We start from the raw sequence: 26,637 nt of genomic DNA, 5'->3' as shown, positions 1-26,637 counted from the left end.
TAGATTATGGTCCCACTGACGCATGATGAAGGGCAAAGGGGGAAACGTGTTGCAACTCGTTCAAGAACCTATTTACAACAGGAGATTTAAAGAGATGGCTGATCTTGCAGCCTTACCTATTTCCCTCAAAAGTCTATGCCTGATCTGGTGGAGTGGTAAATTATGAACAGGGTAAATTAAATTGTGACAGTTTTCACATAATTATAGATTGGCAGCATTTGCCACTTAATCCATTATCAGTTGCATAATCTGTAGATTTTAACAAAATAAAATGTTTCTAGTTCAAACAGATCAAAATGTGCAGCAACACCTGTTTCCCACAAGGTCGAAGGCCTCTTGTAAAGGTTGACCCCTCACCTTCCTGCTGCTTATTGCTATATTTGGGTGTTAAACCAGTACTAATGAGGTGCAACCAATGCCCAGGAAGTGTTAACAAGTGTAAAAATAACTATATAATGAAGTATTATAATCAAAGTGTGCTGCATTGTGCCACATATTTTGCATTTTCTTGCAACATAATTTAGTCATCCCTGCTTCATAATTTGGCCCTTCCCTGCCACATAATTTGGCTCTTAACCCCAAATTATTCTTGTGGCCCCGATTATGAACAAGGGATCCAATTCTGAACTGGTGAACATAGTGTGGCAAATAACTTCTCTGAAAAATAATTATCTGAAACCCTTAATTTCTCCTTGCTCTGCTTTTGATGAGGTTCTCTCAACAAAGAAGCAGAAAGGACTCCTTGCTAGATTACAAATGATACAGAACTGAAAAATGACTTGGCGCTTTAGATTGTGTAGAGGTCATACTTTTATGGTAAGTATCCTTTTTCTTCACCAGGAGGGAGGCGACTTTCTAAAATGTTGATATTTAAATCTGCTCCAAACAAGCTACCTTTCTTAAGACTGTTGGAGGTTCAATGGATGAAGGTCTTGACTTGAGCTCCGGTTTGTGAACAGCCAGTGCCAGGGATCAAATAGGACTGTGGCAGATAGTTTGAAAAAGCCACAATATCATCTTTGGTATCATTGACATTGAGCAGAGGTTCTAGGCTGCCAATCCTTAAGCATTGTGATGCTAGATATAAAAACTAACAGAAACTGCAATGTACATGGAAATGGCCATAATGATGTCACCATAAAGGGGGGGGGGGTCTTCGTATTACATAGTATAAGTAAAGCTAGGGAAGGCATTAATCTCGGCTCATTAGCAAGTTACTAGATAAAGGTCTATGGAAGCCTAGAATGGTTAACAGTAACTCTCTACCAATTATCCGGAATTCACTGCGCGTGTCACTTCATAAAGTATTGACAAGGCGCTTTGTTTTGCATTCTCATCAAGGGAGGCACAAATGCCCAAGGAATGCTAGCATTGGGACTGGCAAACACGGTTGGAGAAAGGCTAAACATCACATTTCCACCACATAAAAAGCTTGAAGTTAAAAAAAATTCTGTTAGGGTTTTGAATGATTTTCATATTGGCTTCAATGAAAGGCACAGCTTAGTGTACAGAAATGTTTACTTATGCGGCAGTTGACTGCACAGAGGCAGTCACAGAATTACATTGTGTGACTGCAGCAGCCTTTTAAGAGGAAGACTCCAATTTCTTTACTTTAGTCTACATGCTCATTTTCAAAAAAGCAGTTTAAGAAAAATTCACAATTCCACTAAAGTGATAGGCAGTGAAGTTACTCTGTATTGCAAATAACAAAAACTTACATTCGCTTAGTTATTTTTTCTCTGAATTAGATGGCGCTTTATAAAATCTTTCAAGAACCCACATATGTAGACAATCTAGTGTTCTAATATTAAGGAGTATGTTCGGATGGCAAACTTGCAGTTTTTTACCTTGAAATGCAAAGGCCAGGTGCCACAGTAAAATAATGGCTAACGATCAAGAACATTTCTTTTTGTGAATATAAATTCAGCATACCTTTGTGTCAAGTGCTTTTTTAATACTAATTCTTCTTTGAATTCTTGCTTCTCCCCTTTCAATTTGAGCCATTATTTTTTCAATGTCTTGGAGCTCATTGCACCTTTCCCAGAAGACCGCTGTAAAATAGAAATATCTTATGCAACATTTCTTTGGGTGGGATTCAAAAACAATCTTAATACAGAAGTAATAGGCACAATGCAAGCTCTTACCTCATTTTTGTAATTTAGTCAAAGCAATAAATCAGTTGTGTTGCAAGGTCATTCTAAGTACAGCACTGGCATCAGGTGCATGCATCAATTCCAGAGCCCTGTGTGGCTGTCATACGATCACAGTATCTGCTTTTACTTCTAAATGCATTTTAAAGCAGCTGAACACTACTGGAAAGACCAAGCAACAAACCTTTCCAGTATTCATCACATTCAAAATGAATACGAAGCTTGATGTGCATATTCTGATGACAGGTCCATTTCTCAAAATACAGTACATTTTGCATATCTGAGCATGCATTTGCAACTGCTAATTTAAAATGCATCCCTAGGACGTTTCTGGCCGTTATACTGGGCATGTAAACCCTTTTGTGCTTTAGAATATGCGACTTTATGAGTTGGTTACTCAGATTTGTTCCCAACCAGGATCAGAAGAATATGATTATGTAATTAAGTACTGAGCCATCATAATGAGCGAGGGCTCCAAAATACTTGGGTATACCTAATTATAGACAAGGCTGACACTAGTCGAGCTTAGTGATATGTAACAAATATAATTGTGGACAAGTCACATATGGGGTGGTGGGGAATACTTCGTAACCACAGTTCAAAAAATTATATTTATTCATGATTCTACCAGGAAGTGGCAATCGTTTAGGGGCTCGTCTTGATACTTAAGGATTGGTGCAAATTTTGGACCTGATGGTTGGGACTTGAATCTTTTACTTTTTGGTGGTGGCACCTAGACGCTTTTTTACTCCATATTGAGTTATATCTAAAATAATGTATAACCAGTGGTTTCAAAGTGGAGTTGTATTTATTGTCTATAATCTTTTTCCAGGCACATCCGCCTTTTCACATTGTATGGTCGTTGGAGGCGGACAATATAGTCCAATAGGTAAGGCAGTGTTCTTAATTGATGCCTATGTGTTGTTCAGTGAGGACATAATTGCTGGAACATGTTCATTGGAGGGAGTGTATATCGGGACACAAACGTAGGAATATTACATTTAGTTCACAAGTATCACTGACAGTTTTGGATAGATTAGATTTTTAAACAAATTGATGTTTTATATTATGCAGGCTTAGTAGACATATTTTGTCCTAGCCTGCATACATCCCAACGGAAGGGGAAATTAAACTGAGAGTCCATAGTGGAACAAGCCGGATTACTTTTTTCCTTTGGACTGAAATTTGTAAGCAATAATACATTTGGTCAGTGTATTAATGTTTAGAAGGGCTTGTGCTCGGGATGGAGTTTATTCAGTTACCAAATATGAAAAATAATATGTCAGATTGTCACCATGCAAGTCTGGTCTGGGGAAAGCAGTGGATAGAGATAGAGATAGAGATTGTCCACTCAATCCTGCTCGGAGTCATACTGCCGGGTAAGAGGGTCCTCTTCTGCCTCCGGCACCAGAGGGGCCGGTCGCGGTGGCAGGGCCGGAGCAAGAACAAACTGCGTCCGAAACTGCGCTGAGAACGGCGCCGGCAGGGGTGACGCCACCTCCCAATGCGGATCCTGTTCGGAACAAAATGGTCCTGGAGCCGGGGCAGGGGTGGGATAAACTGCACCCAGTAAGGCGCAGAGGGTGGCGCTGTGGCCAGCAACGCTGCACCTCGTGGGGCCAGAGCCAACGGCGTAGGATCCTGTGGCGCCGGGGCTGGAGCCTCTGGGCCAACAGGATCTGGACACGGGACCGCGGGGCTTAAGGTGCTCCGGTGGGAGCCCGAGGCCTGAAAAGGCGGTCGACAGTAGCAAGAAACTCTTGCACCGGTTTGTGAGTCACTGACGGACCCAGGTAGGGCGGGTAGACCATGGGACTCCGAGGAACCGCAGGGGCGGAGCCCCTGTCCCCCTCGTCTGCCTCCGAGGAGCTACGGGGGGGGGGGGTGGGGGGGGGGACGTCTGAGAGCGAATACACTTCTTCGACTTTTTATCACGGCACTTACCTGAATCCAAGGGCGAAGACTTGGAGCCCGAGGAGGGACGCCTCCGGTCCCGCGAGCGGTCCCGGGAACGGCCCCTAGACCCGGAGCGGCGGGGAGAGGAATGCCAGACTTTCAGCAATTTTCAGTGCGGCTCCTACAAGGCCTTCGGGCCATGGCTCAACAGCCCCGTGAGTCGTGATCCGTCTCCAGGCAGCAGAGGCAAACATCGTGGGGGTCCCCTACCGACATATTACAGCATCAGGCCCCACAAGACTTCAAGCCAGGCATCCCTAAGTGCATCAGGAGAAAAAAAAAATAGGGGGGGGGGGGGGGTGGATGGGGGTAGCCAAAAGTCTCAAAATAGTAGTCAAAAAGTGACTAAGGTACTTGCTCAATCCGGTTCTGCGCTTGCTGGCGTGGAATAAGAAACAGCGCGCATGGGTGGAGCCTAAGTAGTCTCCGTGACGTCATCTCGCTGCTTGCGACGCCAGTGACTGACACGGAGCCACAGGGCGCCGCCTACCGACGCGCAGGGGTACTGCTAAGCAAACCTTTCCGGATCCAGTCTGATGCCTGGGGATATTCTAAGGTAAGCAACCTATCACTAGCGTGTCTCTTTCAGATTGGTCAGTAGTGAGCAATCAGGCAGACGCATCATCTAGTCTGCACGCTAGTAAGGTTTGAGTACAAGTGCAGATTCATTCCCCTTCGCAAAGAGCTCTACCCAGCCCATTAGACCAGCCGAGGCAATCTCTACAATTTATTGGCCCAAATTTGCGGGGTAGTAAGAGCTTTAAACCCCTTAAGGTTGCACACACAGCTGCAGGAGGCACCACACCAAAATACACTTAGTGACTACTAGGGAGTTCCTGGTGATAAAAATTTAAATTTACATCACCCATCTGAAGCCACTGCATATACGGTAGTTCTGGCAAATGTCCCGCTTCCTCTCCATAACCCTGCTGAGCATTGGTCAGCTCTAAGGAACAAGTAGTTACATTTATTGTCCGTTAGGACTGGGATGACTAATGTTCTCTTTTTAGAGTTTAAGATGGCGCACAGAATACCTTGGGTAGGCAAGTCGAGCAGGTCACTAGCAGGGGATTGCGTGGTCATAACTTTTAGATCACCTAGATTAGTATAGTCCATTTTCGACATGGTAAGGAACCAGTTTATTTCCCCCCAGAGTATAAATATTCTGCCTGTGGGGTATTTTTACCAATCCCCCCGAGCCCGGAGGTATAACCCGTGGGGGAACTACCCACAAGGAATGAATGGTCCAGATATACCATCCCAGTGAGCAATCGATATGGTATTTTTATGGCATTTTTATCTCATTAGAAGACCAAGACTGACTGCCCCCCTCCAAGATTTTTCCCAAATATAAAGGAGGGCGCAAATAGACATTGTAGGATTAAGGGACATAACGATAAAATATTCTGGCTCAGGATCAACCAATACCACCCCCCCCTATAGTTACCACCCTCTTAGTAGAGATGCCACCAATTAGTGAAAGTAAACCAATTAGTCCAGTAGGTTCACCAGTCTCCCATGTCACTGTAGAGAGAACATACTGTGAAATAGCATCTTGGAATGTGTGAGAAAGTGCCATCTTTCTTGCATGGTATGCCATCACTTTTTGCTGAAGTGCTTTGACTGTGTGTGTCCTGGGCTCCCGCCAATCAGGTGCCCAGGGCCTGTACTCCTTCCCTAAAACTGTTGAAACTAAAACCCAATTGGCATCTCTAGCCACATGTCAGTCCCTGGTAAATTGTAACCTAGGTACCCAGGGCATTGTGACCAGAGAATACCCCTAAGGGCTGCAGCACTTGTGCCACCCTTAGGGACACTGTACCCTGACACAGGCTGAGTGTCCTGGTGGCAGGCTGAGTGTCCTGGTGCATAACTAAACAAAGAGTTGACAGCCCTGCAATACATCAGTCACCCCTCTAGCTGGGTGCCCTATGCCAGTGGTGTGGGCACAGGTGCATGAGCCCTGTGCCCCTACAGTACCCAGGGCCATTACTGGGCACTGTAAGTGCAATGATGCCATTAAGAGTATATGGTGCTGGGAGGGTGTCAAAGGGAACTCCATAGCACCATAATGGCTACAATGAAGACTGACAAGTTTGATATCAAACTTCTCAGCACATTAAACCCACACTGATGCCAGTGTGGGATTCAATGTAAAATGCACTACAGAGGGCATCTTAGAGATGCCCCCTGAAACCTAACCTACAATTCACGTCCTGAGAGGCTGCATAGGCTGCCACACAGCAGACATGTTGCTGGACCCCTGGGTAGAGAGCCATCGCTCTCCTGGGCCTGCAACAATGCATGTCCTGGGCGAGGTGCTAGGTCTCCTCCCCCAGGATGGGCAAGGGAAGCTTCAAAGGCATGCCGCCTTTGTGAGTTTCCAAGGCCACTTGCTGTACTCAGCAACTGGTGCCACCAGTTCTGACCCTCCCTCTGGCGGGAAACAGTCAGTGAGGAAAGGGGGTGTGCCAGCTGGTGCCAACTCCACCCCCTCAGGTGGGAGAGGCAAGGTGAAGCACAACTCCAGGCTCCAGCCATCTTGAGGATGGGGAGCCCTGCCCAATCAGAGATAGGCTCCTGCCCCCCTCCCACAGGAGGGGAGCAGGATAGGGGGTGTACTCACCCCAGGGCAGGGACCCATTGGTCCCTGCCCTCACCCTACCTGTAAAGCACCTAAATTTAGTATTTAGGGGCACCCTGAATCTTCCTTCCTCAGATCCAGATTTTGAAACAAGAAGAACAAGAAGGGCGACTTGCCGTGCAGCTGCTAATTAAAGGACGACGACAACTGACTAGGCACCAGCCCTCCCGGCCTGTTGGTCCTTGAACCTGCTCCTGCTAAAACCCGGCGTCTCCTGCGGATAGCAACCTTGAAAACCCCGGAGGACCTGCCTGCCTTGCTCATCTAGAGACTGGTTCTGCTCAAAGCAGCAACAACCCTGATGCCAGCCCATTCTGCAACCGCCGAGCACGGCCTGTGCCTGAGTTGACAAAGACCCTGAGGACTTCCCCCCCGGCGATTGTGACCTGAAATCAAGTGCCCAAGGACCATCCTCGACGACCCAGATGACGCCTGCAGCCTCACAACCAGGGATCCCTCCAACCGCGACCAGCAGAGGGTAAGATTTCTCGACCTCAAAAGACACCCCTGCACCCGGCACCCCACGGCCCCCTGTGCCCAACACCGGGGTGCCTACCTATCCTCCAAAATCCCAACTTACCCCTCAAAGTGTTAGTCGCTCCTGAAGCATCTCCGTTCCAGAGCCTGCAGCCTTTGTTCACTTTCCAAGATCTCCATTGAAAAACATTGAGCGCCCGACGGCTCAAAAGCACCCTACACCCAGCGGCCTGAGTGACCCTGGCAGTGCAACCTTTGTCCTAATCTACTTCCCCATTTACCCTGAACAAGTGACCAGGAGCCCAGCTCCTACAGCCGTGTGGCCTGCTTGCCAGCAGCCACCAACCAAAGGTCCCCTGCCTCTCATTGGATAACATTGGGCCTAACTACCTCTGCACCCGGCTGCCCCTGTGCCGCTGAGGGTGTACCAACCGCACCTACCTGACCCTGGGAGACCAGAGTCCATGCCCAGAACCTTACCTCTACCAGTCGAGAACTTACCCAAAGGCCAATAACTCACTTTTCTTCCATAGGGTAACATTGACTGGTTTCACTTGGAAATTCTTCCAAGTGTGGAGTTTTGAAACTTTAAAATATTCATCTAAAATCAGCTGAACGAATTCCGATTTACTCACCTGTTATCAGGAGAGAACCCAGTGCTTCATCTTTTAGCACTGACCATGAAAAGTAATCTTAACCGTACTTACCAGTAACTTGAATTTCCTTCTATAGAAATCCATTGTCTAGTTTTCAACAGAAAAGTTTAAGTGTCGATTTTCAGAAACTACAAATATTCCTTAAAAAAAATCGCCTGTTTGACTTAAACGCATACTTTCAACTGTTTACAGGAAATTCACCAGTGCTGGATCCAGGATCCAACACGGAGTAAGAAAAAGTAATCATAACACTACTTACCTGCTAAGTGAATTTCCTCCCATAGGAGAACATTGCTGATTCTATGTGAAAAAGTTTTTAAGTGTCAACTTTTAAAATACAATAATATTCCTTAAAAATCACTACTGTAACCAAAACGCTTTTGTCCCAGGACTGAATCTAGGATCCAGTCCTGTGGTTAGAAAAGTAATCTACAAAGTAACTAATTGCATTTAACTAGAAATTCCCATTGAGCTCAATGTTGCATTGTGTTTGAAATTGTGTTGCCTATCGCAAGAACTGTAACTATTGTAATCAAACAATATATTGCCTATTTGAAAAGAATTTAACTAAAGTAACTTTCTGAGAAAGTATATTTTGATACCTTGTTGGTTCTAAAATAAAACAACTATATCTTTGGATACAAAACAATTGGCCTAGAGTTCAGTTCTTGAGTGTGAGAGACCATTTGCTGACTAAGTGTGTACAACAAATGCTTTACACTGTCCTCTGATACTGCCTTACTGCTCGACCAAGCTACCACTTTAGAGAGTAGGGTTATGTCTAACTTTAGCCTCTGCCAAACCTCTAGGGACTTTGGACTCTGTACACACTGTATCTTACTTTGGTCCAGTATATACAGAGCCACTGTCTTACATTGCTGGGTTACTGTCAAAACAGACGAACCCCTTTTTCAGGGATTTTATAATGACCCACAATGTTATATGCTTTCAAGAAACATGGACAAAGGAGGCAAACCACATTAATGGATGGAAGGCAGGAGTGGAAGAGCAAAAGGGGGACTTGGAACATATTTCTAACAGGTTAGAAGTAAAAAAGATAGAGCTGCAGGGTAAGGAACCCTATTATCAGCTGGTTTTTATCCATGTTGATGCAAACTACAGTATTTTATTGATACTTTTTAATAATATTCCCGCACAGAAGGTATATAGCATCCCAACGCAATTTTTTATTAACTTGCAAGCCCTACAAAGAAAAATCCACAGAGATAGGATGTTGATTATGGTAGGGGATTTTAATTGTGCCTTTGGCACAAGCGAGGGAGGCCAAACCTGTGGAGTTTTAATTGAAGAAGGTACTAGTAATACCCCTTTCGTCACTCTGTACTGGGGGATTGGTATAATTAGATTTTTTAGTATGAAATGGGGTTTGCTAATGAATTAACTAACAAACCTGTATCTATGCCCTATACTTTCAATGGCAGGGGCTGCCATTCTACTATTGATTATATTTTTATATCGAACAGCCATGCCTATAGACTAAATTCTTTTTATGTGGACGAGATCTCACTGAGCGACCACTTCTGATTGTGTCTCTCAGTTCTAATACCAAGTAGTAAGCTGCATAGCCAAGATGCAATAGACCAGGCTCTATCTAATATTGCTATCAACAAGATAAATGGCTACAGCCTCCGTTGGTCAATGGTGGACCCAGTAGGGATCACCAAAAAAGGAATAGACAAGTGCAGCCCATCCTTTGAGACTTGTTTCAGTGAGGCAGTTACCCCGGCTATGATACTCTCCTCCTTTCAGTAAATAGCAGAAGCCGTCAGAGTCGCTGTTCATTCCGGTGGAGATTAAAGAAAACCCGATGGATGGTTCTATTCGAAGTGTACACAGGCCTATTCCAACTCAAAAAAGGAATTGCATAAGAGTCTTAAAAACGCTGTAAAGATAAGAATGGCAAGATCGAATATACGGTGGCCATTAGGGAAAGAAAAGCCACAATAAGAAATGAAGTCTGGGAATCGCTTCATGAAGCCTCTGCAAGGGGAGATAGCCTGGTGTTTTGGAGGGTGGTAAAAGCACCTTTTTTTTAAACTCTGGGGAAGGGCCTTTAGTAGAGGTTGCTATATCAGAAGTACGAGTTACTTACCTTCGGGACCGATGTATCTGATAGAGACGATTCTAGCCGCAGATTCCTTCACGTAGAATTATCCCCAGGCGAGAGACTGGATCCAGAAACTTTTTTGCCACAGCATCCCTGCGCGCCAGGGACGGGTCGACATCACGCGAATTCGCCCAAGCGTCGTCCGCGCACGTGAGGTCAGCGAGGTCACATAAGACCCGCCCCAGCTCACCTACGTCAGTTTTCTTCTGAGAACTTTTACGCACCACAACGCGGAATCACTAAGTAAAAAACTGTGGAAGCATGGGAACAGTGTGCGAAAAGCAGAAAAATTGGAAAGAAGCGGTTACTAACCAGGTCACACAGAATAGTAGCAACACCGTAGAACCCAAAGACAGGAAATAAGAAAGAGCAAGCAGGGCCCTGCGCAGCCGCCCTGTCAGCACATAGACAGCCTCCCACTCCCGTGCCCCAGAGGCAAGAAACATGTGTAAAGTCAGGGTACACGTAGTAAACCTACCACCCCCATCCCGAGAAAGGGGACCAGTCATAAGACAAACCGGGACAACAACCCTCCAAGCCACCCCAACATAGAGGGCAACCACCACAAGGGGCAAGGCATGGCCAGATGACCCTTAATCAGGGGGTTGCACTGGAAGGAGGGAGGGAAGGGAGGACAGAAATAGAAAGCAATCTCTACCAAACCTGGAGTAGCCAGAGCAGCAGGGCACCAGAGCACCGGGTCCCATCCTCCAAGAACCAGGGAGGAATGTACCACCCCCAGACGGAGCGACCAGTCAAGAACAAGGAAGGCATTCACAGGAGAGACAGCCCCCACCATGAGAAGAGTACCGAAGATCAACCCAAGGGTCCTCGCAGAAAAGGGGAGGAAGGGCGGGGCGTGAAGAAATCTGCGGCTAGAATCATCTCTACCAGATACATCTTTACCGAAGGTAAGTAACTCGTACATCTGATAGAGACTACTAGGCGCAGATTCCTTCACATAGAATAGATACCCTAGCAATACCCCCTGGGAAGGAGGGTCTGCAAAAGGACTCCACCAGCCAATACAGAGCAGAGGGCCCCAGGGGACCAGATCTGTGGACCAGGAAGAACCTCGTCCCTGCCAGGAAACCCCCACCAGCAGAACCCTACTGACCCCAAGGGGATGTAGGAGGGAAAAGAAGGCTGAAGAGGCATGTACACTCACAGCAAGGGAACCAAAGGCAAGAGCAGAGAGGCCGAAGAATCCCACTCCCCCACAAAGCAACACAACTTCCGCCCAAGACCAACACAGGAAAAAACGAAGAAGCCTAGAGGGCCGAAGGAAACGAGGGAAAAGAAGGCGGAACCACCCCAGATGGAGAGCAGCCTGCTAGCCAGAACAGCGCCGGTAGTCAAGCGGTCAGAAGCAGGAAGAAGAGAAGAAAAAAGAGCCTGAGGCCCCAGGAAGGCAGAGTAGGCAGCGCCTGGCAAAGGAGAACACAGAAGCGACCCAGACCTCAGGACAGGAGCAGGGAAAGAAGGAGATACCCAGGTACACCACTACGAGTGGCCGTGCAAATTACCTCAGGGAGCAAAAGCAACCTACACAACCGCCATGGAGAACAGGCACCCGAAGGCGACCAGAACCCTCCAGCAGAGCGCAAGCATATGACCTAGGGTACAATAAGCACCAAACATGGGAACCCTCTGCGGAAGAACTTCCGCAGCAGCGGAACAAACAAAAGAGCCACAGGGGAAAGAAATCCCCCGCAAAAGGCTTGACAAGCAGCCCAATCAAGCAGAAGGCCTAAACTCAGGGCCAAGTCTGCGGAACAATTCCACACATGATCAACAAAAGGGCCGTCCAGCAGCCAACAATGCCAAAGTCCCAATTAGGATGCAATGGCCAGAAAACGCAGTCCACTGTCAGAACTGGCCTAAGAAGGCCCAGACTCAACACAACTCCGGAATCACTGAGGCGGGAATGGAGGAGGATGATAAGGCGGAGGAGGACTGAGCCCTGCCAGGAGCCTCTGGATGGCAGAGGCGGCCGGGGCATGGAACAACATACTGCTATCAAACGGAAAATCAATGAGCCGCTCCCGAATATTCTCTGGGAATACTCCATCCCGAAGCCAAGCATTGCGACGGAGAGCGATCAAGGAAGCCAGGGCCCGGCCTAACACCTCTGAAATATCCAGGGCGAAGTGGAGAATAAACGCCGCCAGCTCCCGGCCATCCAACGCATGATGCTGTAAGTCTACCTGAGCACCCTCCTGGGACACTGCAAATCCCAGAGACTCAGTAGAGTCCCACAAAGAGGAGGAGGCCCGAGCCAGCACATACAAGGGGTTCAGGGCCCGCAGGGCAGCGCTGGTCGAGGCGAACATATTGCGCCCCCAAGAGTCCAGCCAGCGTGCCTCTCGGGACAGCGGAGTCAGCAGTGGCGGCAGGAAGGAAAAAGCAGTCTGCAAAAGAGCACTGGAGGCAGAAGGGTGGAGGGAAAAGCACGCCGGGTCACGCGGTGCTGGGAGATGTTGGTGCAGAAGATGCTGAGGCACCAGATCCCCTGAGGCAGGACGCCTCCAAGCTCCCGTCAAGGAAGAAAGACGTGAACCTTCAAAGGGAAGCAAGATTTCCCTCCCACCAGAGCCCTGGTAGAGGACCTCCAGTGGATGGTCCGCCAGAAAGTGAGCCACCGGGTCACCCATACGGAGGGTGCCCACAGCCATGGACACCGTGTGAGCGAAAGCCGCACCCGCCTCCGTAGGGCCCAGCGGCGGAGAAAGCAGCTCCTCCATGGGCGACTGCTGCAAACTAAGGTGGCCGTCCCAGAGGTCAAGGGGGGTGGGCACGGGCCAGACCGGGAAGTCAGAAGGAGCTGATGAATGAGGGACCTGCTGCTCTTCCGACGAACACCTATGCCTCAGGAAGGGCGGAGAGTCGCCCTTCGACGCCGGTGAAAAAGACATCACACGGCGACCCGTCTCCAGGGAGGATGACACCAAAATACAGGCTGCCTCCGGAGAAGGAGCGCCCGAAGAAGAATCCGCAGCATGACCCCTGCACGGAGCAGTAGAGTCCGCCGCATGAGGCGGAGTGCCGGCACCCTCCGCAATAGCCCGACCAGGTTCCTCCCAGGCGCCCGCAGCAGGGACCAGAGCGGAGAGTGGGGCGGGTCTGGACCCGGACCGACCCCAGGGTGGCGCCGACCCGACCTGAGGTAGCTCTCCGCGCGGGGGAACGAGATGGCCCTGGGAAGTGACACGAAGCCCACAGCCGACCGCGGCCCAGAATGAGGCGTTGAGCGCTCGCCAGCCCATGAGGCGGTGCCAGGGACGATTCCACCTCAGACTTGCACTCCTTCGAGGCAGCTGCCTGCGGGGAAGGACGAGAGAGCGAGGGGTCCTCAACCGGCTTCGACCCAGAGCAGGGAGAGGAGGGGTCACCGAGCCCTGTGGCTCCGCACGGTCCAGCTGCTGCCCGTGCCGTAACCTCGGCCAGGACCACCCTGTCAAGGGACCGAGAGGGGCTCAGGGATGCAACCCGAGCCCCGGCGACCTACTGCGACACCACAGGGACTCCCGCAGGAGTTTGCGGCGAGGCAGAGATGCTGTGGCATGAAGGAGGTGCCCAGTGGAGCCGCACCCCAACAGAGCCACACCTTCCAAGCCCGGATCCGAACCAGTCTGCACCGGAGCCGCCGGCGGCGCCGCGTACGGCCCTGCGCAAGGCGAGGGGTCCGCTGACGCCCCAGAAGGGGGAAGGAGGGGTGAGACGCCAGCGAGACCTGCAAAGCCGCAGCGTATGTCTCCATTTGGAATCTCGACGCCCCAACACCGGGGAACGGTGGATAGGACGACACCCGGGGTCGCATCACCCGCGGAGAGCCACGCCCCCAGTAGGCCGGAACCCAGCCCCCAGGAACAAACTGCGACACTTACCCACTGCGGAGTGACGCTCACGTGACATCGGAGAAGGGCAAGGACGATGACCACGGCCTGAACTAGAAGCCGTCCGTCGAAGCAGACCGAGGGGAGGACGTCGCTGAAAGAACTGTTGACAGGCCTCGCAGTCTGTAGTGGGGTGATCCTCACCCAAACACCACATACAAATGAGTTGCGGGTCCGTCGCCGACATAAGACACCCACCAAATGTACAAGTTTTGAAGCCCCCAGGCATTCGCACACTGTTCCACCAAAAGAATGGAGAAAAAGGGGCCCTAAAAAGGCCTGTAGCAAGGACCGGATCCGTGCGAAAAAACTGACTTGGGCGCGTCTTATGTGACCTCGCTGACGTCACATGCGCGGACGATGCCTGGGTGGAGTCACGTGATGTCGCCCCGCCCCCGGCGCGCAGGGTTGCTGTGGCAAAAAGAGTTTACGGTTCCAGTCTCACGCCTGGGGATAATTTTACGTGAAGGAATCTGAGGCTAGTAGTCTATTAGATGCAGTGGACTGACTACTTCTTGGGGGTGTACAACACACCTCATAACCCTGCTAACCACAGCGAGAGCACTCATAGGGAAATTACTAACAACCCTGCGACCCAGTATTTCGATCTCTGTATACACTGGAGGAGGTGATACAAGCGCTTTCTGCGAGTGCGGTGGGGAAGACTCCGGGACCGGACGGGGTTCCCATTGACCTTCTTAAATCTAATAATGAACTTTGGGGGCCAATTGTCACCCACGTTTTAATGGCTGGCTGCCTTGCCCCCTTTCCAACAACATGGGTTGAATCTACCATCGTCCCGATCTTTAAAAAGGGGGACCGTCACTCAATAGGGGAGGCAATGTTGACAGTAATGATGTTTAAATTACACATTGAACGATTTGATTGTATGCACAATGTATATAAGATTGCAAATGTTACATGTACGTAAATGGAATTGGTCATGTGGCTGTAACAAGTACAGTGGTAACTCAACAGTGCCCTTTAATTCTTCAAATAAAAAAAAAAAGGGGAGACCATCAGGATCTGAAGTGTTTCAGGCCCATTTATTTGCTAGATGCAATGCCTAAAATAACCGGACACATAATATTGGAACGTCTACAAGATTGGGCAGAAGAAAACAATGTCCCGTCCGATATTCAATATGGCTTCCGCGAGGGACTGGGGAACGTGGAGCAGAGTTTAAATTTAGCTATCTTAGTCAGGAAGTACACACGGGTGAAGAGAGGTAGATTGTTTTTAGCTTTTGTAGATCTCACGGCTGCCTTTGATTCAGTGAGCCACGAGGAGCTGTGGGCTATCCTTGAGAAGATAGGGGTGAACACGCAAATAATTAACTTTCTTAGATGCCTATATTGCGAATCCAAGGTACGAGTGCGCTTTGGCCTGGCCGGTGATCGCATTGCCCCTTTTCCTATCAGTAGAGGGGCCAGGCAAGGGAGTGTCCTGGTCCCTTTTCTTTTTAACCTCTACATCAATGGCTTATGTGAGGCATTGCTCTAGGATAACCAAGACTACCCACAAATAGCTGCACGTCCCAGTCCTGCACTTCTCTATGCAGATGACGCGGTCCTAATGTCCCGCACCCAAGTAGGTTTACAAAGGGTCTTACATAGCTTTACCAAGTTTATGTGCCACTTACATAATGAGGTGCAGATTGGGGAGCCACAAGTGCAGAGATATGTTTTTGGAAGGTCAGAAAATAGAGCACACAAATAGTTTTGCTTATTTGGACATACTCTTTGACCGCAATGACTCATGGACACGAGCCATTGCAAAAAAAAAAAAAAAAAAAAGAACAATTGTAACTTACCTGTAAACAGGTGGTTCTCCAGTATTGGTGTCTTTCATAGATTCACATACTTGAATATTCCCCGCCATCGAAGTGGGAGTCCCACAGTACATAAAATAGCAATAATGCTAAATATATATATATGTGAAAACATAATACATAATAAAAGAAGAGGTAAATACAACTGAAAACCTACAAAACAATTCCTACATAGGAATGCATGGTAAAGAGAAAAAAACATTTGGAACACATTAGTGTCATTATGTTAGTCCAAACTACAGCCACAGGCACAAGCACCCTCTAGAACCTGCTCCTCAGAAGCTCCAGTCCTCAGATTTTAAAGCACCAAAGAGACCTAGAGTGCATGAGGAGAAAAAAGAGCCTCTGAGGGGAGGAAGGGTGGGTCGCATGTGAATCTATGAAAGACACCAAAACTGGAGAACCACCTGTTTACAGGTAAGTAGCAATTGTTCTTCTCCAGTATTAGGGGTGTCTTTCATAGATTCACATGCTTGAATAGAGTAGCGAGCAGTAACCTCCGTAGAGCTGAGATGGATAGGCACATATGGAAAAAACGAAAGACAGTAACAATACAGTCATGTAAGCATTTATAGCAATCCCAGGAAAACACAAAGGAGGAGGGAACAGAGGCTCACCTTATTTGAAAAGATGACGAAGCACTGCCTGTCCCACTGCGGTATCCGCCTCATTGATAGCATCCAAGCAGTAATGCTTGGTGAAGGTGTGCCTGCTGGACCATGTCGCTGCACGGCAAATCTGATGAAGGGGCACACCGGCAAACAAGGCGGTGGATGAAGACATCGCCCTCGTAGAATGAGCCCTCACTGAAGACTTCAATGGTTTGCCAGCTTGTTGATGGCAGAAGGTAATAGCTGAAGAAAGCCAACGAGCAATTGTTTGTTTGGTAACTGGATGCCCCTTACGCAGTCGTCCATAAGCAATGAATAGTTGGTCGGACTTGCGGAAGGGGGCAGTTCTGGCAATGTAAAATTTAAGGCATCGTTTGATGTCCAAAGAATGCAAGCGCTGCTCCGCCAGAGACCTTGGGTCCGGAAAGAAAGTTTTTAGGGAACACAGGCTCATTCAGATGAAAATCCGTAGGCACCTTAGGTAGGAAAGAGGGGTTGGTGCGAAGGGCCACGCCGTCAGGTTTGAACTGTAGATAAGGTGGCTTGATAGTGAAAGCGTGAAGGTCGCTCACGCGACGAGATGAAGTCAAAGCCAAACGCAGCGCAACCTTCCAGGTGAGGAACTTGATATCCGCCCTATGGATAGGTTCAAATGGTGACTTCATAAGTTGAGATAGGACAACATTGAGGTGCCATGGTGGAGGAGGGCGCCGAACAGGTGGGAACTTTCGGAAGAGCCCTTTGAAGAACTGGCGTATGATTCTGGACGAACAGAGGAAGGAAGAGCCATCGTGTCGGAAGCAAGAGATTGCAGCTAGGAAAACTCTCAAGGTAGCATGTGAAAGTCCAGACTGAGCGAGAATTAAGAAGAACGTAAGAAGTTGCTCCGGAGTAGAATGGATTGGATGGACATTTGCTGCCACGCACCAATGACAGAATCTCTTCCACTTGAGTTTGTAAGTTTTGATGGCAGACTGCGCCCTAGCATGAGCGAGGATGTCCCTGCATTCCCGAGAAATGTTCCAGTTTGCGAATTCAAGGTGCTCAGGTTCCATGCCGACAATTGTAGCGTGGAGGGATCCTGATGGCACACCTGGCCCCTGTCCATAGGCAGGAGGTCTTGACGAGGACGCAGAGGAATGGGCTCGCACTCGGACAGCAGAAGCAATTCCGAAAACCATGTCTGTCTAGGCCAACGAGGGGCGTTCAATAGGATGTGGCAGGGCTGTCTCCGCATCTTCCACAGCACCCGCGGTACTAACAGAATCGGCCAAAAAGCGTAAGCGAATAGATCGCACCAATCGATCAAAAGGGCATTCCCGCACGAACCGGGGTGGGGATGCCAACTTGCGTAGGACGGGCATTTCCAATTCTCTGGCGTTGCAACGAGGTCTAGAGCTGGGCGACCCCATCGGTGGAACACAAGATCCTGAGTCGGCTGGTGCAGTTCCCATTCGTGTGTCGATGATGTGACCTGCTTAGAGAGTCCGCCAGGATTTTGGACACGCCCTGCAGATGGACAGCCGTCAAGGTGATCTGATGATGGAGAGCCCAATCCCAGATTGACTGGGCCAAGCGAGACAAGCGTTGAGACTTGGTTCCTCCCTGTTTGTTCACGTAGTGCATGCTGGTGGTATTGCCCGTTTGGATAAGCACCAACTCTCCGTGAACTACAGGTAGGAACGACTTGAGCGCTAGGAAGATAGCCATCAACTCTAGCCTGTTGATATGCCACGTGCGTTGGGACAGAGTTCACTTGCCTTTGATGGATAGGCCTTGGAGATGAGCGCCCCAGCCCTCCAGAGAGGCGTCCGTTGTGAGAGTGAGATCTGGTGAGTGAACAAGGAACGACGTCCCCGTCGCCAGGTTGGTTGGCTGCGCCCACCAATGTAAACTCTCTCATGCGGGCTGTGACAGCGACTAGGTCGTTGAAAGACACGGAGTCCTGACGCCACTGTACGTCCAGTTCCTCTTGAATGGGACGGGTCCGCAATCTGCAATTTGGAATCAGTGCGATACACGATGATGCCATCCCCAAAAACGACTTTAACGTCCGAACAGAAACGGACTGTCTTATTCGAATGAGGGAGACCAGACGGAGGATCTTCTGTTGCCGCTCGTGCGAGACCAACGCTTTTGATAGTCTCGTGTCAAAGATCGCTCCCAAGAAGTTTCTGATTTGCAGTGGCGGAAACTGTGGCTTTTCGACGTTGATGGCCAACCCCAGGGACTGAAACACCTGCTGACAAAGACGAGTGTCCTGACAAAGTTGATGGTGGGATTGAGATTTGAGAAGACAATCGTCCAAGTATGGAAAGATTTGAACACCTTGGAGACGCAGGTGAGCCACCACAGGAGCCAATACCTTCGTGAACACACGAGGAGCTGATCGAGGTCCGAAGGGCAAAACCTTGAACTGATAATGCGTTTGCCCCACCTTGAAACGCAGGTACTGGAGATGCTGTTGGAGAATTGGGACATGAAAGTACGAGTCTTGAAGGTCTATGGTGGTCATGAAATCCCCGCTGGATAAAGACACAGGATTTCCAGTAGTGTCAGCATGCGGAAAGATTGGCTTTTGAGGAATTGGTTGAGAGCCCTCAAATCCAGAATGGGTCGCCAATCTCCAGTCTTCTTGAGTATGAGGAAGAATCGAGAGTAAAACCCCTCTCCTCTTTGAGACACTGGGACCACTTCGACTGCACCTTTTTGAACAAGAAGACTGACTTGATGGTAAAGCTCCTTGAGGTGTGGAGGAGGCGGGCCAGATGGTGGAGTACGAGGAGGAATCTTGACGAACTCTAAGGTATGACCTTTTCGTACAATGTCTAAAACCCAGCGGTCCGAGGTGATGGAGGACCACTGAGAATAAAACAGATTCGACCTCCAACACTATGGGGATGACAAAAGTCATTGGCGCTTAGGATTGGATCCGCGATAGGAGGACTTTCCCCTATAGGGTTTGGAGGACTGCTGCTGATTGGATGCGTAACGCTGGTTGCCCTGATTGTAGGAGCGGTACTGTTGTCCTCCTCGAAAAGTGGAAGAAGTGCTGAGTCCGCGCGCACCTCGAAAGGGCTGCTTCCGGGATTGCAACGTGCCCAATGACTTTGCCGTATCAGTGTCCTTCTTAATGGTCTCCAGAGCTTCATCTATGTGAGACCCGAATAGCGAGTCACCATCATATCAAGGATCTAGGATTGAACTTCCTGCCAGAAGGAGGTGGATTTTAACCAACCCTGGCGTCGGAGGGCAGCTGCACTTGCAAGCAGACGGAAACCTGTACCAGCAATATCGACTGCGCAGTCGATCATTTCTTCCGATGCTCTTTTCCCATCCCGAAGAATTTGCTGAGCGTCCGCCTTGGAAACGTCAGGGATTAGATCCACTAATGCAGATATGTCCGACCACATCTGCCGGTCATAGCGTCCCAAAATGGCTAAGGCATTGGCTGCTCGAACAGAAGTGGAAGCCATGGTAGAAAATTTGCGGCCAGTAGCGTCTAGGCGCCGACCCTCTCTATCGGGAGGCGCGGTGATTGGAGACGCTGGGTTCCGGGCTATACGCTGTGAAGCTTGAGTTACCACTGAGTCCGGCTTAGGGTGAGAGATCAAGCATGCCGGAGAACCGGTTGGGGCCTTGTATTTCTTCTCAAGGCGCGGTACTTGAGCAGGTAACGTGCTTGGAGCCTGCAGGAGTTTAATTCCTTCCTTCCAAATAAATTCGATTATTGGAATTGTGTGGACCTGTTTGTAAGGCCGATTTTTTAAATCGTAGAGGAAACAGTCCTCCTCATGTTGCGTTCTAGGTAATTTTAAACGCTGAACCGCTTTATCCATTAGTAGATGAAAACTGGTGATATCTACTGGAGGTGAATCACCAGAGTCTCCTGGCTGAGGGGAGGGCGTCTGCATTTGGTATTCATCCCACTCCGCCATACCGGGTTCACCTGCATCCTCGTCCGAATCCACAGGGACCTCTCCGTCCTCTCGTTCTGGAACCGCCTCATCATCCGCATCCTGCGGATACAGTTGTATGAATTCTGAAGGACGTCTGAACCTGTGATGAAGTTGTGGGCGGCAAAGTCGGTGGAAGAGACGGTGGAGGCAGTGCAACGGCAGCAGGAGATTGCACAGGAGTACCTTGCGGCGTTGCTGGGAAACGACAGTTGTAGTTGTAGGAAGGTACCTCCTGACTATGGTTGCCCCCAACTTTTTGCCCTGTGTTTTAGCTGGTTTTGGACATAGTCGACCTGGGACCCTGCCAATCAGGACCCCAGGCCTACTGCTCTCTCTTTAAAATGGATTCCATGTACCCTAGGTACATTTTCAATTGGTACTGGGCCACCCTATCAGACCCTGTAACTCAGGGCATGGGTGTACCCAGGGCTGCCAGGGGCTGCAGCATGTATTATGCCACCCCTGGCTGGCCTCCTAAATTTGACACAACTGGCTGCATGACAGCTGGGGCAAAGTCGTGTAATCACTCTTTGCTGTAGGTGTAGTATACCTATACCTAACCCTAAATATGGACACACAGATTCCTATCAGTCACTCCTATGGCAGGCCTTGACAATCCTGAAGGCAGAGTGCTTGGAATCGTGTGAGATGGTGCTCTGGCATGAGCTGAGCCTGTCTGCAGCTGGCGGAACCAAGTCCTAATAGCTGTTCCATGATATCGCATACCATATACTCTTAAGTGCATTATAATCCTCGCGGTTAAATGCTAACTTTGGTATTGCTTTATCAAAACATGCCGAGTAAGGTGTCATACGAATTGGAATACTAACCCCTCGCCAATTCTGGCGACGGGGTTAGCATTCCACCCTTCTAGAGGGACACGACATGTATGTAACTGTGAACCCCGGTTAAAGTTAACTAAAGCCTCAGCTCCACAAAATGGATGCTGCCACCACAGACACGAGTCTGACCTCCTGCTGCTGGGAGTCCTTTCAGCGAGGGAGGCTTGGACAAAGGGTTTCCTGTCCGGGGCGGTGCTAGCACCATCCCAGACATGGTTTTGTGTATCCTGGGTAGGCAGGGCTTTTCAGGAAGGTGACTGCTGAGTGGCACCCCGGTGCTCACTACGCATAGGCCAGTCAGAACCAGTTCCAGGGGCACACCAGCCCCTGGCCTGGGGAAGTCCGGCTGGGGAGAGGGGTGTAACCACCCCCCTCCTGGTCCCACCCATAGGCAGGACCTAGTCACCGGGTTAGCCCCCTTTTTTAGTATTAAGATAGGAGCGGGCCCCCTGTTCAAATTAGATCATCTTTGGAATCAAGACACGACTTTCTTCGAAAGGACTTCAAGATTTCTTCATCAAGATTCTCCCTTGTGGCTAAGTAGTCACCCTGCATCAAGCGGGCACCATCCTAAGAACACTGCGGTCTGCTGCAAGTCCTTCACGAATCAGACGACCCAGCTCGACGAGACCCGGCTTCCCTGGCACCTCTGACCTCTACTCACCTCTACAGCAAAGCTGAGAACTGTGAGTGCGACGAGACCTCGAGGGACCGACGATCGCCAAGACTGCACGACTTCTTTGTAACAAGCCCACCGAGTCTTCCACTGGTGAGTGCTTTGGGGTCCGAGAAGCCCCGACCCTGCGCAGCTCCAGCATCCAAGATCAGCCTCCCTGCATCTCCACGATCTGCGTGGGGCCCTTCTGCTGTTTGCTGTGCACCGCGTTGTTTGGCTACTAGCCGGCTGGCTTGTGGCCTTCTGAACGACGCCCGACGACATCACTGCTGCTGGTCTGGTTGCTCCAGACTGGCCCTTGCTTCCTTCTTGAAGAGAGGCACCCCGGACCCTCCTGGTCCACTCCAGACGCCATTTTAGGTCCACCGCGTGGGCTTGAATTTGCCAAGGCTTTGTTGCCCAATCCTGGGTCCAGCGACGCCGACAGCTTCTATCTTCGTGGGACAGCTCGATCCTCCTTCCTGGTCGCCGACAACGCCTCCTGGTCCGTGAGATCTCCGAGCACAGCGTCACCCACTCACCTAGTCGAGGTGGCTACCATCCGGTGCCCTCCTGGTGCCCACTGACTACTGGCTAGTAGTCTCGAACTTGGTCCCCTCTGCTTTCAGGTGTCATCTTCCATCGATCCAGGCTTGGATCCACCGAACTTTCTTCACTGGTCGCCTGCCAGCAACTTCTTTCTTCCAGGCTCCTGGTCAGTCAACGAGGATTCCCGACGTCTTTTGAGTCCTATGCAGCTGCAGCCCCTGGGCTAGGTAACTTCGGCATTTCGGTGCCCCAGCATAGCCTCACTATCCAAGGGTCAGAATCTACTTTCGTTTTCCTCCTACCAGGTCGGGTTCGCCCGAGAACACTAACTTTGCAATTCCTAGCTACCATAGACTTTGTCCCGCATCACGCGTGAGAGTGCCCACTCTGCACCCGAGTCCCCTGGGTCTCCTAGAAGTAATCTAACGATTCTATAGTCAAGTCCTAGCGATTCCAAAGGCTATTAGTACTGTACTTACCTGCTAGTAATTTCGCATTCCACTTTTCAAGTATATGGTTTTCCGTGCCCCTCGGGCATTTGTATATACTGTGCTAACTTAAGTATTTTTGTAGGAGTTTTGGTTTGTGCTTAGTACCCTGTCCTCATAAAGAGTACAGGGCTGTTGTGATTCTTAATAAATAACTGTTTATTTTCATAACACTTGTGTGGTGTCCTTTCACTTGGTGTTCAAGGGGTATATGTGTGGTAAACAGCTGGCTTAACACGCCCTCTAGAGTCTTTAGCCTTAGACTGCTCGTATCCACGCTACTAGGATAGCTGGTCTATAAGGTTGACTTACAACCAATCATCAATAAGGGTTGCTGGACTGATACATAGTGTTCACTAGAATAGTGAGCACTGCATATCAGGCCACCTTCTCACAGTAGTCATCCAGCATATGCTGGAGATTGGAGATCAAGGACAATAGTAACGTAGTCATAGGGACTTGGACAAACTGTTCCTCAGGTTGAGACTCTTGGTCTCCGCCATCTTCGTCAGTGCCAAACTCCTGACATTTGATGATCAAATCAGAGGGACTATGGGCTGCCCCAAAAGTGTCACATTCATTCTCAGAATCTGTGTCATGAGGTAGTGGCAAACATTGGAGAAGGTGGTTGCAGCTCTAGAGCAGATAACTGGTGGCACGGAGCCTTACTGCGATGTTGGGAAAGATCAGCAGTGCCAGAGGATCCTGAAGTCGTCAAAGGCACTAAAGGCAACGAGGCAAATGAAGCCGGTGCCGTCGACGCTATTGTCAACGGTGTTGATTTGGCTGTCGACGAAGATAATTTTGAAGAATCCATAGTCGACGGTGTGGCCGTCGACGGAGTCGCCGTCTGCGTTACCGTTGAGGGGCGAGCTATCGCGGACGTAGTCGTCGACAGTATAGTCGTCGACGGTATAGTAGTCGACGGTATAGTCGTCGACGGAGGCAGAACCTCCGTAGATGGATCCCTCGCCGACAGGGCTTTGGTCAACGGAGTCTTCGTCGACGAGGTCTTGGTCGACGGAATCTTAGTGGACGACGAAGATTTCTTAGTGGCTGTCGTCGACGAGGAAATGTTCTTAGTCGACGAGGTGATGGGAATAGTCGACGATACAGGCTGAGAAGGCAAAGAAACTCCAGTCGACGTATAAGCGGACGAGACAGTCGTCGAGGAAGCAAAAGCTGGTGTAGTTGTCAGCGTCGTCGTCGACGATGAAGACACTGCGGATCTCGCCGTCGGAACACTCGAAGACGCTCCCGTCAACGACTGAGCATAAAGAGGCGTGGAAACACTCCTAGAGGCAGCAGAAGACGCCTGAGAGCCAGGTATCGTGGGCGTAGCGGTGGTAGGAGACACCACAGAGGCCAGAGGCAGGGCCAGTTTCTTCGTTTTGAGGAAAGGAGAAGGAATATCCTGCACACTACCATGCTTAGAGGCTGCAGTAGAAGGACCAGATTGAAAACTTTCTGCATCTGACAGAGCAGAATACTTGTCTTTTAGACGTTGGAGCCAAAGGAGAAGTCGGCCTTCTCTGTCATTCAGAGTCTTTGTAGAAAAAGTTCAACAGAACTTGCAGCTGCCAAATTCATGCTCGGGGTAGAGACAATAAATACACTTCTGGTGGGGGTCTTTATCAAAAAGATGCAGCTTCCCACAACAAGAGCAAGGTCTGAATAAAGACTTCTTACTTGACATGTTGAGAAGACTGGAACTAGAAGATTTGAGGCAAAGAACTGAGCAGAGCTCAGGGAGACTCCCTTCAGACTACGTGCAGTAGAAAATCTGAGGACTGGAGCTTCTGATGAGAAGGTTCTAGAGGGTGCTTGCGCCTGATTGGCTGTAGTTTGGACTAACATAATGACACTAATGTGTTACAAATGTTTTTTTCTCGGACACACAACCACTGAAAACGGTGGGAAATACCTTCTTGAGATACATCTTAGCTGTCCTCAGCAGCCTATCTGCGTATGTTTGCCAATTGGAGCTGGGGCTCCCATATATTGCAGATCTAATAAAGATGGAGCCCATTCTCCTATGGCATAGGATATGGAAAAAACCTGAGAAAGTTAAACCAGGATATTCTAGCAAATAGTCTACAACTTGAAGGAGCCTTACTGATTCCATGGCTGAGGTTCATTAGAAATTTTATGTACAATCTCGGTCACTTGGAATATTACAGTAACCCAAAAACTATGCAATCTTAGTAGAAAGGAGCTAAAAAGAGAGGGCCTCTTGCATCTGGCCTCCATAAGATTATCAGCAGAAAGCCTAAAGCCCACTGTTATGCACAATCAATTGATTTTAACTTCTTTTAGTATTCAGTCTTATCTATTATTCGCACCCGACAGGTTTTTATTAACTCGTTTTAGATGTAGTATCTTCCATAGGCTTGTGAGTTTTCCTGTCATGAACGATTGGTCCCGAGTATTAAGACTGTGCCCATGTGAACAATCAGAACAATCGACTATTCACATCATTTTTTGTTGTTGTAGATTTTATAGTAATCTAAGGAATGTGTGGATTGTTCCAATATTAAAGGCGCTGGGGTTGAGACAATGCCACCCAGCATTATTTGTGCTACAGCTTTTGAACGATGCACATAGGGTCTGGAGGGTAGGCATATTTTTAAAAAAAGTGCTTAGCCACAGTAAATCTATTGCTTAGTAATCATGGAGCCTAATACAATTGCTTGTATGATCAAATCTTTTAAATGTAAATATGCACTGTATATGAAATGTTACTGTACTTAACGAATGAATTGTTTCTTTTATGCACTTTTATGATTGTCTCAAAAAGCAATCCAATAAGTCTTTTGAATGGAATTGAGTACCATAAAGTCTGTACTGGGGGCACATTTGGTGTCCCTGTGCATAGTCCAGCTTAAACCAGTTCTAGGAGCAATTTGCTACTGCTCTGGCGCAAAACTGGACAAAGGACATGGGTGTAGCCACCCCTCTGTCCTGCCCCTCCCCTACGAGGGTCCACCCCTTCCCATGGGTATAACGTGAGTTACCTAGCTACAGGACTTCAGATTTTACCTGGACAAGATTCTTCTAAGAATAAACAAAGTACTTCGACTGCCTGCACGACGCTAGACGACTGAAGAATCTTCCTTTGAGTACAGGAGTTACTCCCCTGCAAAAGCAGGCACGTAAACACATCTGATCGGTTTGCTGCTCCTGAGGACTCTGAAGATTCAGCAACACAGAAGGTGAGTTCCCGAAGGTCGATCTGCCCTCTCAGCGATTTTGAGACCAGTATTCCTCATGGGGAGCGTGCAAGTCAAAACCCTGTGCACCGCACACTTTTGCAAGTGCATGTGCTTGGTGACGGTTCTGGAGCCTGGCATTTGTACTCCGTGTAGTCCGGACCCAGAGCAATATTTGCCCCGAAGATTTCCGCCTCCACTCTGTGTCCTGGTCCTTTGCATACTTGCTTGAGGTCTCCTCACGTTCCCGGGTCCGTTGGCCTGTGGGTTCAATCGAGGGTCACCTTATGAATTCTTGGACTTACCTGGCTGCTCCAGACGTGCCCCGACTCTCCAATGCTTGGAGACCCCTGGACCTTGCTGGTCCACACCGTAACCGGTTTCCTCTGACTGCATGAGTTGCAGTTGCCAAGGCTTGTTGGTGCTCAAGCCGGACATAGAGCCCTCAGCTCTCGATATCCTTCATGGGACAGCTCAACTCTGGATTTAGGATGTGTTGGAAAACGAGGCAGCATCTGTGAGGCCTGCACAAATAACAGGACACATTTGTCCTTCACTGAGAACCAAACACCCTAGGGCAGCGCCT

The 26,637-nt window shown here is 49.1% G+C and overlaps 1 protein-coding gene across 2 annotated transcripts in view; it reads right to left on the bottom strand.

The window, feature by feature from the left end:
- The window catches only part of SMARCA5 (SNF2 related chromatin remodeling ATPase 5), a 452,210-nt gene that overhangs the window by 90,611 nt on the left and 334,962 nt on the right, over positions 1 to 26,637 (bottom strand). For both annotated transcript variants that reach the window (XM_086962238.1, XM_086962239.1), the window contains exon 21: positions 1,933 to 2,051. In XM_086962238.1, coding sequence (XP_086818364.1) covers positions 1,933 to 2,051 — 119 coding nt within the window. The remainder of the gene's footprint in view (positions 1 to 1,932; positions 2,052 to 26,637) is intronic.

This window comes from Lissotriton vulgaris, chromosome 3_1 (genome assembly GCF_964263255.1).
Source record: "Lissotriton vulgaris chromosome 3_1, aLisVul1.2, whole genome shotgun sequence".
NCBI classification, from domain to species: domain Eukaryota; kingdom Metazoa; phylum Chordata; class Amphibia; order Caudata; family Salamandridae; genus Lissotriton; species Lissotriton vulgaris.
This window is presented reverse-complemented; position numbering and strand designations above follow the sequence as displayed.